Source organism: Grammomys surdaster, unplaced genomic scaffold (genome assembly GCF_004785775.1).
Source record: "Grammomys surdaster isolate TR1022 unplaced genomic scaffold, NIH_TR_1.0 140, whole genome shotgun sequence".
Lineage (NCBI taxonomy): Eukaryota > Metazoa > Chordata > Mammalia > Rodentia > Muridae > Grammomys > Grammomys surdaster.
This window is the reverse complement of record NW_021604598.1, coordinates 4,178,964-4,195,235: the sequence shown is the minus strand read 5'-3', so window position 1 is coordinate 4,195,235 and position 16,272 is coordinate 4,178,964. Positions and strand designations below refer to the sequence as shown.

Here is a 16,272-nt window from a genome sequence, read left to right as displayed (position 1 = left end):
GGAGAGGGAGAGGGAGAGGGAGAGGGAGAGGGAGAGGGAGAGGGAGAGACCCTACCTCTTCCAGCTCCAGCTGCCCCAGATGTTTCCTAGAACATCATTCATTACTCCAGCCAGCCTCTGCTTCATTGGGTCATGACCCTATTCTCTGTGCCTATCTCTTCTTTTCATAAAGATACTGATCACGTTGGATTTGGGGCCACTCTAATTCAGTATGACCTCTCTCAATGGAAGAATATCTGTAAAAATATTTCCAAAAAAAACCCCAATACTTTCTGAGGCTCTAAGTATATATGAACTTTTGGGGAGCTCCCACATGTACTGCTGGGTTCTAACTTAACAGCATACTTCTGAAGCACACATCCTAAGGCCCTGGTTTAAGTTTCAGGTGTCTTCCCTGTGTTTTCCCACACTGTACAGAGCTGGATCTCACTTCTGCCTTCTAGGGGCAGGTTCCTTCGTTAAAATAACAAAGATGGAACACACAACACTAAGTGATCCGCGGGAACTACAACTTAGTGCCACAGAAATTTCCTGGGGCAAGTGTCAAGAGAGAGCCAGGGACCTCGGGTGCTGCAGCCCCTGGCCAGGGTGGTAGGAAAGACCTGGGCTAGAGCCAACAGCAGGCGCCACCAGACAGCATTCCAGACAAGCGTGAGGGCACCAGGGCTGCAGGGCAGGAGACTTCGGGGCTGCTTCAAAGATGTGTGGGGGAACAGAGATTTAATTTGGGAAGAAAAAAAATTTAATAGGAACCCAAATGATAAAAATTTGGGTTTAAAGACTCCTCTGGCAGAGGAGGGCTAGACGAGTGTGGAGCCTGGAAAAACCAAGTGTTGAAACGTCTTGACAAAATACGCCCATGTGCGTGTGTACAGATGTGCACAGGCGTCATGCTTGCAGCTTCTCTGTCGCAGCATTTTAACACCATGCCTCAGAAAATATACCAGTTGTGAGGATCTGCTCATCTTCTCAGCCCTCCGCACTTCCCTCCCTGGCAGCTCCCATGCCAGTCCTCTGTACATGTGCTTTCGTTTCCCTCCTGTCACCCACCTGCGTGCCAGCCAAGAGCTGGCTGGAGAGAAAGACAAAAAGAAATGAAGATGTGGGAGCAACAGCCACCGGAGAAGGTGACAGGGATCGACTCACCTTTGCATCGCTCACAGCAGGCACCCCTCGGCTTGATGGCCAGCGCACAGTCCCGTGACAGCACAGGGCATTTCTCCCTCTTACAAGTCACCTCTTTGTTCTAGACAAAAAGAGACAAGGGACATTCGGGGATCAACTTCACTTGGAATCCAAAGCCCCAGCTGCAGCTTCCTCTTCCTATCTTGCCTTCAACTTGGCAAGAAAACCCTGAGATAGCTGATGGAATTTTTCTTTCCTTGGAACAGAACTATCCCCCAGGAATATGGGACTTTAGGAAAGTAGCGTGCTTTCAGAGATGAGGGGAGTGAGGAAACTCCATCTTTAGATGCCAGCCTTGCCCAGATATCTCCATGCTGAAGAAGAGACTTTCTCTAGCCCCACCCTAAGGTTTTCTTTCAGTACACACTCCAGAAATGATAATATTTGTATAAATCATATTTTGCCCATTGGCTACCTGGGCCAAGATTGCATCGTGAGAACAAAAATATTTTCTCACGGCTGTCCAACAAGCCTTAATAGTAGAGTGCGTTAAAATGCACCGATCGAAAGTTCCAACTCAAATAACGACAAAGTTGAGCATTGAATCGCTTCAGTAAGAGAAAAAATAATATTCCACATGCCAAGCATAGACACAGTCGTCAGTGTTTTATAGCTGTGGGACAGCTGCATTACATTAGCACTTATGCTAATGAAAGTGTGGTAAGCATTTGCATCTTTGGTTTATGCAGAAAGGTTAGCTGTTAAAATGTCTTAGATGAGATCTGAACGTAATGGCATGCCTGGCTCCACAGAAAGCCGAGAGGTGATCTCTGGATCTCACAACCTGACCAAAGTAACAAAGGCTCAGGATAGGCCCTGTAACATGACTTCCATTGAGATTTAAATTCCATGAGATAAATTTTACTGATAAGGGAAACAACCCAAAACTCGTTGAGGGTAGCTAGCCTTCCTTCCGGGTCTGAAGCGGCTTCCATGGCCCCAAGGAGAATCTCTCTGAAGTCACAAATGTGCACCACCCATGCCCTAGGTCTGAGCTGAGGTTGTGCTACTTATGACCTTCACTTCCAGGCATGTAGCAAGTTGGGGAGCCACAATACCAGCTCTGCTCAGCTTGGGACAAGTCTACAGCTCTCCTTGGAAGAGGACATGTCTTCTCCTAAGAAAAGTCACATGTTCCCCATGTCTTTGAGGAGTACATTTCAAGGGTGGAAGGAAGATCTCGCCACCTCTGGTCTAAGACCTCTGAGAAATCGCTGTGTGTGTGAGGAACGAAGGAAGTGTGGGAGTAGTGCACACATTAGAGTTTAAGAGCTCCACCCACGCTCACCTACCTAGTCCAGACCCAGACAGTTAGAAGAGAAAATGCATCCCATTTGTGTTGCTCCCAAATTTCTCTTACGCTCTAGAGTTTCCAAGACACTACCAGCATCTAATTCTGAAATCAGCCTGGATTGTCATCTTCCTTCAGGTGATGGGGTCTTCTGAGGAGTCACAGAGCCCTACTCTGTTCCAATCACCATCGAAGTCATCCTGCGGTGGGTGAGAGGGGGCAGAGAAGACTGGGTCTGCCTTTTAAAAATTCTACTTCTACAGAAGCCTTGCCATTTCCCTGCCTGGTTGTTGCTTTGCTGGGTCACCTGAGGCTTGCCATGGTCTATGTTAATATCCCCAAGGTTGTTCCAAGTCTGATGGGTGTACGTAGAAAGAGCAGTTACCACAGACACCTGGACCTTGAACTGCAGGGCTGCTGTTGCTGTTGTTTTGCTTTGTTGTTGTTGTTTTGTTTTATTTTTATTTATTGATTGACAGTGAGGGGTGAGAGGGTGTGGTTGACATAGGCAATGAATTGTCGATTCTCTCTCTCCATCCCTGTTTCCGTCCCCCCCCACTTTTATCCCCAATTTCTTTTTTTCCTCCGATTTTCCCATTGTCTGCACTATGGTTATTATACCCACAGAGCTAACCTCACTCGTTCATTCAGCTCCTGTGATACAGTAGTCTCCCTCCTTATCTGTTCATTAGAACAGCCCTACAACTGCCGAGGAGTTCTTAATGAAAGCTGAGTCTGCCTTTCACCCACTGCAGTGCTGATCTGAACACTAGAAGAAGGCTAAGTCAGTAAAGTACAGCTGTGTGTCATTGTCCCCACTGAAGATGAGGCAGATGACTGAGCTGTCTAGGGCCTAAGGAGACAGCAGACCAGGTGTCCTGGCTCCAAGCCCTCCAATCTTCCAGCTTCATTCTTCTCTTCCCAGTGACAATGGTTTCAAAAGTAACTGTATCATAGCTCACATTGTTGTTTTTATAAAATTCCGAACATAGTTAGAATGACAGTATAAATTAAAGTGATGCATTTTTTTAAATTTTGGGTATTATTGACCATATCTCCACTAAAGGCAACAAGAGTGTCTAACAGGTACGCAGGTATGTATGTGTTCACAGCTTGAAATTTCTAGCTGTGGCTTCACTTGCAACTCATGGATTCTGTAACTCCTATTTTATCACAGACTCCCTTACCCCAGGAAGACTGTAGCTGATGGGAACATCACAAGCAGAGACTCTGTCTCATGTATATATATAAATGCAAGAAATCTGATCACAGCATGGAGAAGGGTCCCCTAAGACAATGTCCTCTCTAAAAGGAGGAGTCTTCACACAGAGTTCAAACTTTCAGGACAGTCAGAGTGATGGAAAGAAGCAAAGTGAGATCTGATAAGTAGGAAGGTGCATGCTCTTCAGAACTGCCAGCTAAATTAGAAACCCGGGACAGAGTCAAAACCCATAACAGAATTCCAGGATTCACAAGAAAGAGCTTATAACTGTAGTTCACCATGCCTGACATTTCAGACAAATGGTTTACACAGTCACTTCTGGAGTTTTAAATATACGTGGACAGACAGACAGACATATATGTCTAAGCTTTAGGCATACATTTAGGGGATAAAATTTCCTTTCTGTTTACCCTTAGACTTTTTTTTATATCCTATCGGGGTCATGTTGGAGCTGCCAGATCCCATCATTTCTTGAAGTCTGTTTGGAGTCTGGTTGGTGTGGATGTGAGAATAGACTTCGAATCCCAGGCCCTCGAGGAAAGAAATAATAAAGCTGCAAGAACACTGTTGAGACCCTGCTTCCTCATCCCCTTAATTGATCCTAACAGCTACATGGGAAATTCAGACACAGGTAATTAACACCACTTGCCTGGCTTCCTAGGCTTGGACAAGACACAAAAACCCATATCCTGGAGACAGTGGCTCTGGCAAGGAGTGGTATACACAAAGCCCTGGGTTCAGGAGCCTGTCATTCCCACAGCACCACCAATCATAGCTGAGGTTAGAGGGTGTGACTCATTCGGTTCAGGTTTTAACTCAGCAAACACTTTCTGATAGTGATTCACACATACTTTGCACTTCCTCTGATGATATTTAGACTCTCAGCTAGGTAATAGCACACAGAACTTCATCCCAGCCTGATTCTACAGATAAAAAAGTAAGGCTGGGACATGAGCCCGGAATCAACAAACACAAGTGAGGGAGGTCTGGAACACAAATTGATCTCTGCAATGCAAATGTTGCACTTTGGTACTTGGTTACATTGTGGGCATTCAGGATACAGAGTGAAAAAAAAAAACAGTATCCCTGCTTGGATCCTCTTAATAGATTTCCACATGTGAAATGAGCCCCCATCTCCAACAGAATCACTCCAAGGACCAACCTCAGAGTCATGGGACTGCTACAGACATCATCTGCTTTGAAAAGACAGGAAATATGGCTCCAACCAGATATCAACCGGGCCAGGTCTATCACACCTCTGAAAGACAGACTGATTCTCTTAGTTTTCCACAGATTCCAGGTGGGTTTGGAGAATCATCCATTCTAAGCAAACAGAACCAATGGCCAAAAGGCTATATTCACACAAGGAAAAGGTCAAAACATATTTAACCAATATCTGTGAGCATCACTTCATGGCTCTTTGCTTTCTCAGCCACCATGTCTCTGTGTTTACCATCTCTAGGGTCAGCCAGCTGGGGAGGTAGGTCTAAATCAGTGTCTCTTTCCAGAAAGATGGACCACAGACACCTTAATGTCAACAAATACATAAAAAAAAAAACCATAGCCTTGCAGTGCACCCTCAACAACTTGTTAACATGCAAAAAGTAAAGGGGGCGGTATAGAGAGTAAAAAAAAAAAAAATTACATGCCTGGCAAGAAAACTCCATAAGGACGCCAGCCAAACCACAGCTCCAGCAGAAGCCAAGTACAGACAGGATGACAGCAGCCAGCATGCTAAGTCTGACAATTGCCGCCAGATGGCAGCACAGAGCTCCCTGGCCTTAGGTGTTGCAGCCTTGAACCTGACTCCTGCCTACAGAACTGTCTCCTGTCTGGAGAGAGTGGGATCATGAGTACAGAAGACATCAAAGCACCAACGTGAAATGTTTCTAGTTGCTTCCACATACTGGAAAAGAGAAATTTTGTGGATATGTTCTTGAATAGTTCCACAAATGCTTGAAGATAATATTTTCCAAAACACTGTTCAAGAACCCATCCCATTATAGACTGTAGGAACCATTACCCCATGTTTTATCTATGTTAAAAAATAATAACAGTAAACTGAAGACAGGAACTCAGCAGGCAATACAGTGACAGAGGTGTGGGCAGGACTGTCTGCTGGCAGACACTATTATTAACCCAGGAAACAGTATCACAAGTGTCCGACAATATGGCTGACCTGCCGCTTCCGTTGGCCATACTAGAGATATCATGCTGTACAAGTCTCCTGTCCTGGAAGAAGCCTCAGTTTCCTTCTGTTCTGGCCCCTGTGAAAGCCCAAATGCACATGGCTGGCCCTCCACAAAGATGCTAATTCAAACAGCCAGGTCCTTCTTCAGAAGTCTAGGAAGTCTGTGAAGTTGTGGTCCTCAACCCACCCCACCAACAAATGGTATCAATAAAGCACATGGACCAAGGAGTACTCTTAGAGAAAATAAGCAGGCAGGAGTGGCTCTCTCCTAAGTTAGGAGTCCTTCCTTCAGCCCACCTCTCCTGCCTTCACATACACTCACTTCCCTCTGCCATTTCATCGTGATCATCTAACTTGGGGAAAGGACCTATAGAAAAACCTTCAAAAATCCCCCATCTCAATGCAAACATTCAAGGGAATAGATACATATCCATCCCCAATGCCCCCAGTCCCTCTAGTATCAGCTGCCAGAGGGAAGCACTCGTCCATAATCCCGGCAACTTTGAGAGACAAAGCAATTCACACATGGCTCACTCCACTCCATTATGTGGAACAGGGATAAGTGCAAGCTTCAAGCATCTTATCTGCAGAAAGGATATTGTAAAGAATTCCCTGTGGATTAGAAGCCATGGAAATGGGTAAGGATCATGGGACACTCTGACCCTGCATCAGATTCCTAATAGCCTTCTCTAAAACACACATGGTGGTGTTTCACACATGCAGTTTCAAAACTGCTCAGACAGGAATTCATTCTTAGGAATATGGATGTTTTTGTTGGGTTTTCCAAGGAAGGGGGACCAGAAAAAGCCGATCCAACATCAACGAGTATATTCTCACTAGAATTTCTAGTCTCCCCATGCATGAAGTTAAATGGCTCAACGTCTCCTTGAAGTACCCCATTCTAACCCAACTCAAGCCCCCAAGGAGCCAAAGGGGATGTTATGGTACTTTTAAATGTAAGTCCCAGTTTCTCGGAGGCAATATTATACTACCTCTCATAAACAGAAGAATAATACTCGGTATTGACATAGTACATTTCTTCTGAAGAACTCTGCAGACATTATTTCATTAATCCTCATAGGTTTCTTAAGTTTTTCAGAGGAAGAAACAGTCCACAGTGAGCTAAAGTGTCTCAGGCCCCTCAAAGAACTGGCAAGCAGTTTAGTTGGGAACTCAGTATGATTCCCAGGCCTGGATTAAGGTCCAGGCAAGAAGGTTAGTTGCTAAGACACAGCATTAAAATTTATAGGTATGTCGTATTAGAATTAAGTTAGCTCCAACACAACCCTGAGATTTCAGAAATAGATTAACATGTAGTTGAGCTACTCTGGGAATTTTCCAGGAAAACTAACCACCTGGGTCATAGGGGTAAGATCTTTAGCCTGTGTTGGTGCAAGATGACCATGGAAGGGTGTGGCCAGGACTTGGAAAAAGAGGAGACCTCATGCCACATGTCAAGCCTCAGAGATTCTTGAATGCAGAGATATAGGCAAATGATGAAGAAAGAAAGGTTTATGCGGTACCTAAAGACACAAAGGAAGTAGGCAGTTTGAATTATTGGAAATAATGATTCTCTGGGTGGTCAGAAGATCCTTTAAAGGGGGCATGAACACCTGAGATGAATTAGTGCTGGCTTAAGCCTACTTTTCTAGCCTGTCTCCTCTGGACAAAAAAACACTCTCAGCATCCTGAAAATCATGATTTCCAAGGGTGTGCTGAGATAGCCCACTAGTTGTCAACAGCGATATTAAATTTGATTCATAATTTACTATTTTAATTACATTTTCCCTTGCTTGTTCTTTATTCCTGATTACACAACTGATCTCCCCATAATTCCTATGCAGAAAGAGCCAGAAGGAAAAAGTAAAAGAGAGACACCTGCCACCAAGCCTAAGAGTGCACAAAAAATAAGACATTGGGTCATGGGCCAGTTCAATGAAACTGGGGAGGAAAAGAGACTAGCAAAACCATTCCTAATGTGAAGAAGGTAGAGGTGAGAGGTCCTCAGAAGAGCAATATGGTTCCCAAACCTTCCCTGCCCCTGAGCTGAGCTGAACTCAGTCAGAAAATAGAGAGGGTCACTGTGGGCACTGCAGTTTGAGCCTCCAACTTGTTTCAAGAAGTAGCATTTCCAAGTTTTTCTCCACCCTTAACCTTCACCACTTTTGCAAATTCCTTCAGTGGCCAAGGTCACAAAGAGTCCTGGCTTGTCTCTAGCCAAACAGTGAGTGGCACAGGGTGTCCAGGAGAAGATGCAAACCTTGTTGCATTTCTAGAAAACTGAGAGTCCTAACTAGACTAAACACCTGTGGTGGCGTTTGGAACATTTGCTCAAGCAATGAGACTTCGGAAGGCGATGGCACTCCTTCTGATTTGTGAAGAAGAAAACTCAGGAACAGAGAAGTCCACCAAGCTTGCACAGCCAGCCCTGGCAGAGACTCACACTCGGGACTTTCTTTCCCAGATAGCCAGGGGAGATGTTCAGACCCAGTACTCTCTTTCCCAGATAGCCAGGGCAGATATTCATACCCAGTACTCTCTTTCCCAGATAGCCAGGGCAGAGAACTCCCACCCGGGGCTCTCTGCTAGGAAAGTATGACTTAATCGCTACTCTTCATAGCTTGGTCTAAAGGCTCAAAGGAGCCATCTTTCTCAGCAGTTAAGAATTTAAATATTTGCCTTCATCAAGCATTCCCAACTTTCAGACCATTATAAACCTTGGTGTTTTATGATTTCATTTTGAACACACAAATATATATATATATATTGCATTTTAGGAAAGACAGATTATATCTCTGACTTAAAAACAAGTCCCAGCTTCTAAGTAACCAGTCAAGATCATTTGCAAGATGGATCAGAAGCTGGACTCAACTCTTCCAAGTCCTTTCATTTCTTTCTCAATGTGCCTGTACAGGCGTACTTTCCCATGAGCCCTGCAGCATCCCAGAGCCATAATTCTGGAGACTTTGTGTTAAAATATCTTGTAAGAACATCGTGCAGTCCATTGTACTACATCTGGGAGTGTTGTTCTTTCTTCCCTGTCTAGGCTCAGTGAGTTTACCCTAGAGACCTGGGCCCTGGCAAACGCGGCCTCCTCCGGCCCAGCTCACAGTACAAACTTGGGACAAAGCTGCCCTTGAAACCTGACCATTTAAAAGACTTTATGAAGCCCACTGGGGCCAACGATTATTTTGCAACAAGTCATATCCCATGAAGAAATTCACTTCTCTGCAACACAAAACAGAAGGAGATTAAAGAAAAAGGCAGGGGGGTTAAAGAAAGAAGTAAGGACCCTGCTGTTCTGTCTGGCCAGAATCACGTCTTTTACTACCCGCATCCTTTACAAAGACGGTGTGCTGATGATATATGGCCCTCATACATCATGAAGTGACAGTGTTCGCCCAATACTGTACCTTGAAAATATGACACGTGCCAGCAGAAGCAACAGGGGATTAATATGGAGGCTCCTTTTACATTCAAGTTCCCTAACATTTCAATTTTTTTAAAACAGGCTCTAGTTTGTTGGAGGAGTTATTGGAGGTCCTAGTCTGGTTTAAGGGTTCAGGTCTGGCACTTAGTTTTTCCTATTCAAGGGACTCTGAGAACAAAGGAGCACGGGCTGTTACAATGTCCCGGCTGCTCGAGTACAGCTGTGATTTAAAACAGGGCAGTGTCAAACAGCCCCTCATTCTGTTTAATCATATTTTGAAATAGAACCAAAACATTAGAGATGGCAGAACACAAAAGAAATAACCACCAAATAAAAATAGTAGCCCAAAGAAAGTAACAGCCTGTTTTTTATTATACCTTACATCATATAAGCAAAGGTCTCCCGGCAGCCCCACGTTTACGGAACCGAAACAGGCTGGCTAGAGAACAGCCAGAGACTGTGACCATGGGCCCTGTCACAGACGCTGCTGCCATCACACTCAAAGCAGACGGTAAAACAGAAAGGTACATTGTGCCCTCTTCTACCAGTGGACAGGAACGAGGCATGTGAAGAAAAGGAAACCACTGGCATCCTTCACTTATTTTGGCCAAATGTTCAAATCTCCCCATCCAAGAGGGACTCCGGCAATTGGGATATAGAGAAAAGTGGGTGATTCATAGAAAACTTCCAAAAGATTCCTAACATGAGAAGAATTGCAAACTAGGGGTGAGGGGAGTAGGCCCTGCAAAGGAAAGTGGCTTCATGCACAAGTGGCCGTGGAGCCACTCCTAACACCTTTGATTACTTTACACTGCTGGGCACCCTTCAGCACATGGCGGATAATGAATTGGCCTTTTCCCCTACCCGAAAAGAAAACAGGAGAGAAACCAGCTATGAAATCCTGGGCATAGCCCTATGCCTTCCTCAGGATCTCTCACTGTGTTGGGTGATCCGGCTCCAGCTATCAACGGGATCTTGACTTCAGAGCATTGGCCTGCCTTCCTAAACTAAGAACTGTCTGATAAAAGGGATGAAGGGGGTATGGAGCTAGCATGGGATGAGGGTAAGGACTTTGGGGGCAGAAAGATCGCAAGAGCTGTAGGATCAGGGAGTCTGCTGTGAGAGTATGTCTTCTAGCAGTGTTGGGAGCTGCATCCATAAAGTCTCACCAAGATGGCTGCTTAAACACGAGCTGAACAAGGAGGATAGCAACCGACATGCTAAAGTGGGCGGAGGAAAGCCCATGACGCCTCTACCCTACACAAAGTACTATAAGACATGCTAAAGTGGATGGAGGAAAGCCCATGAAGCCTCTACCCTACACAAAGAACTATAAGCAACTAAATAGTGTTGAGAGAGGGAGAAATAGTCTTCCCAGGGAAGAGGTTATACAATATCAAATGATCACCCCTGAAAGTATACAAACAAGAAACATGATACACACTGAGAAGGGTGGATCTTGTACTTATGTGTTTACGTAATATATGTACATAACATGTAATATATGTACATAGCAACAATCAGTGGAAAAGGAGGCCATGAATTTCTAAGAGAGCTGACAGGGTATATGGAAAGACTTGAAAGAAAAAACTAACATAATTATAACTTCAAAATAATTAAGTAATAATCCAAAAGCAATTCTGTAGGAAAGCGAGGGAGACAGTGGCTCCTGTATTGTAAGGGTTCCTTTCTTGATTTATACAATACAAGAAGCTGGGTTCTCTGTTGTAAAAAGAAAATGAATTCAATGGAACAATATAAGTTGTTCTTAAGGAAGAAAATATGTGTTTAAAATGGGGAAACCAAACTTCTTAGATATGGTTTGCAAAGCCATCCCTGGAGGATTGATCCCTACATCAGCACCCTCTTGCTTCCCAGATCTGCAGTTCATAGTAAGCCTAAATCTTCAAGCGTTTCCATGTCTATGGCTCAGTAACCATCCCCAGAGCAGAAGGAAAACAAGCATTCTTGAGGATTGCCCAGAGAAAGCCTGGGTGAAGTAGAAGTTACAGAAATACCTGATCTTGACAAGCAAACAGTGCTGACATCCAGGGGAAATAGCCGGGTGGAGGAGCTGCTACAGCCCATCTGTCATTTTGACAGAGTAACTTTCTGGTCACCAGTGAGACCCTTTTAAAGACATCTGCACAATTGACCCCTACCACCAGCAATCACTGAGCCTCTCAAAGGTCCCTGTGGGACAGAAGACCCAGTTGGCTGTGGCCTGGACTCACAAGGCCTGCCTCTATGTCATGGTTAGGGCATTGTGGCGCTTCAGATGCTAAAAAGATCCCTGGCCCCATGCTACCCGAGTTGGCCCTAGTTTAGACAGTATGTGGTCAGCCTGAATAACACTAGGAAGAAGAGCAAGGGGCTTTGGTGGATAAGAGTCCAGAAAACCCCTGCCTCAGACAGCCTCCCCATATGCTGGCCATTCTTAGCTGGAGTTGCTTTGACTCATCCACTCGGGCCATTACCCGAGTGTTCTCTTCACTAAAGTTTTCCCAAGGGCACATGCAGATGTCAGGAAGAACTGGAGAAACCACAGATGTATTTCATGGGCTTACAATGTAACTTTAATCTACGAGTTTCCATCTCCAAACTCTTTAAACCATCAATGAGAGCCAAATTAACACATAATCTATTTCTGAGATTAAAGGTGTTGTGAAGAAACGGAAATGACTGTAAAGCATTCTTAAATGTGACCTTATTGCTACAGGGATTCTCATGTACCTCATTTTTAAAAAACCGACCCTAGTTACTATTTCCAACCATTAGTTTTAATAAAGCATCCCTCTTAAAGCAATGTCTCAGCACCGACATACCTAACGACAAAAACATCAACAAAAAAAAAAAAAACGACCTTTTAAAATATGATGTTTGGGCTGTAAGCATATTTTCCTGTGGATTAAACACTCCTACTTCATAATTCAGTCTATCTGACTAAACGAAAAAAAAAAGCATGAATCTGTTTAACAAATATTTTTGAGGCCCTGCTGTGAGTCAGGCATTTTGCCAGGTTTGGCTGGGAACAGAAAATATGAATCAGATACATCTTCTGCCCTAGAAGAGCTTACAGTCCAAGAGAGACAGGGGTGGAGCATGAGCACTGCCAACGTATCTCCCGTGTTGCCACAGAAGTGGTCAGCAGCTCTGCTCACGCATCATGAAGAAAACAGTCCTGGGAACTGAATTCTACCACAAAACGTCTCAAGTCACCCCAGGATCCTGATTCTTTAAGCACTTGGAGAGCCATTGTCTGAGCTTTGAAAATGCTCTATTACAGTATTATCTCACTGACATAAATGTGGCCTACACATGTCAGCCCTTTGGGACTTCCCCACCCACAAATGAACCTTCTTCCAGGCCAGCACTACAGCCCACTAGGACAAAGACAACATGGCTCAGAATTACCTGTGGTATAACAATTTGCTTTACAGATACATAGAGAAGTAAGGGGAGCTCATTCTAGGCAATTGTTTCCTTGTTGAAATTCCAATACTTAACAAAATTTAGTAGTTCATCTATAACATGCTTTAAGTAAAATATAAAATACAAACCAAGTAGGTTTTAATTAACATTTCAAAATCAGTAGTTATCAAGCTACCAAGGCTGATGTGAGCCTGTACTTTTGAAATAGGTTTTTATAGAACATTCCTTTGTTTACAATGGAATTTTGTCTAGGTAAATACTCTAAATGTAAAATGCACTTACTACATCCACAATATTTTTAGATATAGTACAGTGCAGAGTGTTGGCTGTTTCCGCTCTATTATCTTGAAGCTGAATGGATGCTGTAGATCACTGTCATTGTCCTGAAGAACTATCTATCATACATTGCTAGCCCAGAAAAACATCCAAATTCAAGATATGCAATATGGTTTCTACTGCGCATATACTGTAAAAAAAAATACAAATGAAAAAAAACTTTTAAATGAACCATCTTAAGCTAGAATCATCTGGAATGTTGTTGTTGCTGCTGCTGCTGCTGTTATATAGTATGTTGTGACTACAGGATCGTTCGTTAGAAATAACACCTCATCTTTCAATGCATCTCTACCACTTGCCAGCATCACGCATGATCACAGGTAATGTGAACTGTGAGGAGAAGAAGTGATCATGAGGTAAAAGCGGCAGAGTTTACTGTAAACAGGCAAACTTCTAATCTATTAGGAAATCTAATCTATTAGATCAAATTATCGACTCACAAGCATTAAATACAAATGACATAAACCCATTAATCAAGTAAATACGGATATGAGCTAGGCACTGTGGGTATGTCACAGACATGAGAGACACTGTGTCCTCTTAGAGCTGATATTCTATTGGGGAAGACTTAAGGGAACAAATATTTGCATGATAGAGCAAGTAGTGGCAAGGGCTCTGAAAATAAATCAGGAAAGAGGAGAAAAAGGATATCAGGTGTCACTATGTGGAAAATTGATTTTAAAATAAACCTCTAATATAGGAATATTTGCTCAGAAACCTTATCAAAGAAATGCAACTGAATAAGTACTCAGGACACGTCTTCTAGACACAAAACAGTACAGATGCAAAAACGCCCTGGAGGGGGTATCATGCAGACCTAACGGGGAACCAAGGAAGCCGCTGGACTAGTAAAGAAAGAGAATTCTTTGATGGGAAGAGGGAGAAGTGAGCTAAAAGATGGCGTCCTCAGCCAGACTGCATAAGACCACAGACTGATTATTTTTTAAAATTAACTCATAGGTGTATGAGATGCCACCAGTAGATTTTGCTCTTATGTGTGTGTATCATATACATATGTTGCTCATAAATATATACAATATATATTTCTAAATTTTTTTTTAGATTTTTTTTAAATTTGTGTGAATGGTTTGCCTGTATGTGCCACATGCATGCCTGATACCTGCTGAGGCCATAAGATGGTGTCACATGCCCTGGGACTAGAGATATAGATGGTTGTAAGCCATCATGCAGATGCTGAGAACCAAACCAAATCCTCTGCAAAAGCAACAAGTGCTTTTAATTACTGAGCCATCTCTCAGGCCACATTTTGCTGAAGTTACATATCTATTTGTGCATGTCCCTACACACACATGCAGGTACACAGCTGTTTTCTGAACACAAGTAGAGGTCAGAGGACAGCTTTTAAAGTCAGTTCTCTCTTCCCACCACATGGTTTCCTGGGATCAGACTCAGTTTGTCAACTTTGACAGCAGTGCCTTTACTCACTGAGGTTTCTTGCCAGACCCCAAATAAATTTTTCAGGCTTGGCTTTGTCCACAGGATGCAATAGAAAGGAATCAAGGAATAAGGACCAAGTGTCTAACGGGCCGTATAAACAAACACAGCAATGGACATTAATGCCTGGGTGACCTAAGCTTCTGGGAGGGATGGAAATGTGACCTTTCAACTTGAGATTTTGCTAGCCCCGCATATGGAGATACTAAGTGGATATCTGGGTACATGGTTCAGAATTTGGGGAGAGAGGGGACTGAGAACATGAGTGTGTGGGCTACCAGCATTTTCCACCATAGGTTGGTATGAAGTAGCATAGGGAATGATGAAAATATCTTGGCTGACTCTTGCAGCCATTGAATATTTTAGATTTAAGAAGACAAAGATACATTTAAAAAAATGCAAGTTGGCCAAACAGAACCCTTGTCAACCTCCCAAGTGTTAAGCAAGTTCAATGCCTGTGGCTCTTATGCACAGAAACACATACACACATCACACATGTGGGCATTCCAACTATATGTGACCACTGGTTGAGATGACAGTGTTAATTCAGTGACCACCACAAACTACGTCTCAGCACCTACCAAGACCTCGGGTACCAAGTAACTAAGATAGCACAGGACTGGATTGCAGCTAAACACTCATCAGAGAGGCCATCTTGACAGCTAAAGGTCACGTTTTGTCCCTACTGTAATCGCCACACCCCCAGCTGTAGTCTGTGAGGGAACAGATATGAGTTCAGGGATACTCTGGTTGACCAGAAGAACCGAGAATACCAAGAAAAAGGCTTAGAATTAGTGTCTCTAAACAAGAGAGCTCAGACTTACTAGGGCTTCCTGACTAACGGACAAGTAAGCATGGAAAGCATCAGAGGCTGTGAGAGCACCCGAGGCATGCAGGAATAACGGGAAGTGTTGAGAGACAAAAATTTCTCAGCATAAATTTCTTCTCAGCTTTATAAAGCCCTGAATCCAAAACCCTGCAACTTACAGAGACCGTAGTCAAACCCTGCTTTCAATTTCTGATCCTGAGATATATGGCTCAAAACTAGGACCATGATACTCATCTGCAACAGGGCCAGTAGGATTCAGGGCTCCAAGGAAGAGCCTTCACTCTCAGTCAGCCTCAGCCAGGAAGCAGGGAAGCTGAGACCCCCACAAGCAACTTGGGACTCATTCTAGAAGCCAGTGAGAGGCAGGGCCTTGAGGAGAAGCTGAACTAGGCATATGTTGCAACTTTGGGATCGGTTCTCCTCTGTCCTTTCAACAGAATCTTCCCCTCCCACATACTGGAAGCTGTTAAATTTTCTCCAGGCCATTCTTTTTGCTCAATTATATCAGCATACTATCTCTCATTAGTGAAAAATGTTTACTGAGGCCCCACCTGGCCACTTGACTGTGTCCTGAGCAAGCCCATTAGCTCCACCCAACCATTCCTCTTGACCTCTCCGTAGTGATTATAAGTAGCCCCTGCTCTGGCTCTTCCTCAGATCGTCCATGGTCAACGTCAGTGAGCTCCACACAGCACACTCTATCCACACCAGTGTCTCACCACCACATTGTGAACAGGAAGAACAACCACAGTCACCAATGCCTGTGTGTACATTTCAGCCTGCTGGCAGCAACTAAGAATTAAAGATTGAGATGCAAAGAAAACAAGACATAAACACTAGGGGGATGATGGCATCATACAAATGCTGGGCTCATAACAGAGAAATAAAACAACATGCTGGA

At 43.8% G+C, this 16,272-nt stretch overlaps 1 protein-coding gene across 1 annotated transcript in view; it reads right to left on the bottom strand.

Annotated features, from left to right (window-relative positions):
• Bmper (BMP binding endothelial regulator) overlaps positions 1 to 16,272 on the bottom strand; it is a 258,960-nt gene that overhangs the window by 226,591 nt on the left and 16,097 nt on the right. Inside the window, exon 3 of the mRNA XM_028763767.1 lies at positions 1,147 to 1,246. Within this exon, the coding sequence (XP_028619600.1) occupies positions 1,147 to 1,246 (100 nt within the window). The remainder of the gene's footprint in view (positions 1 to 1,146; positions 1,247 to 16,272) is intronic.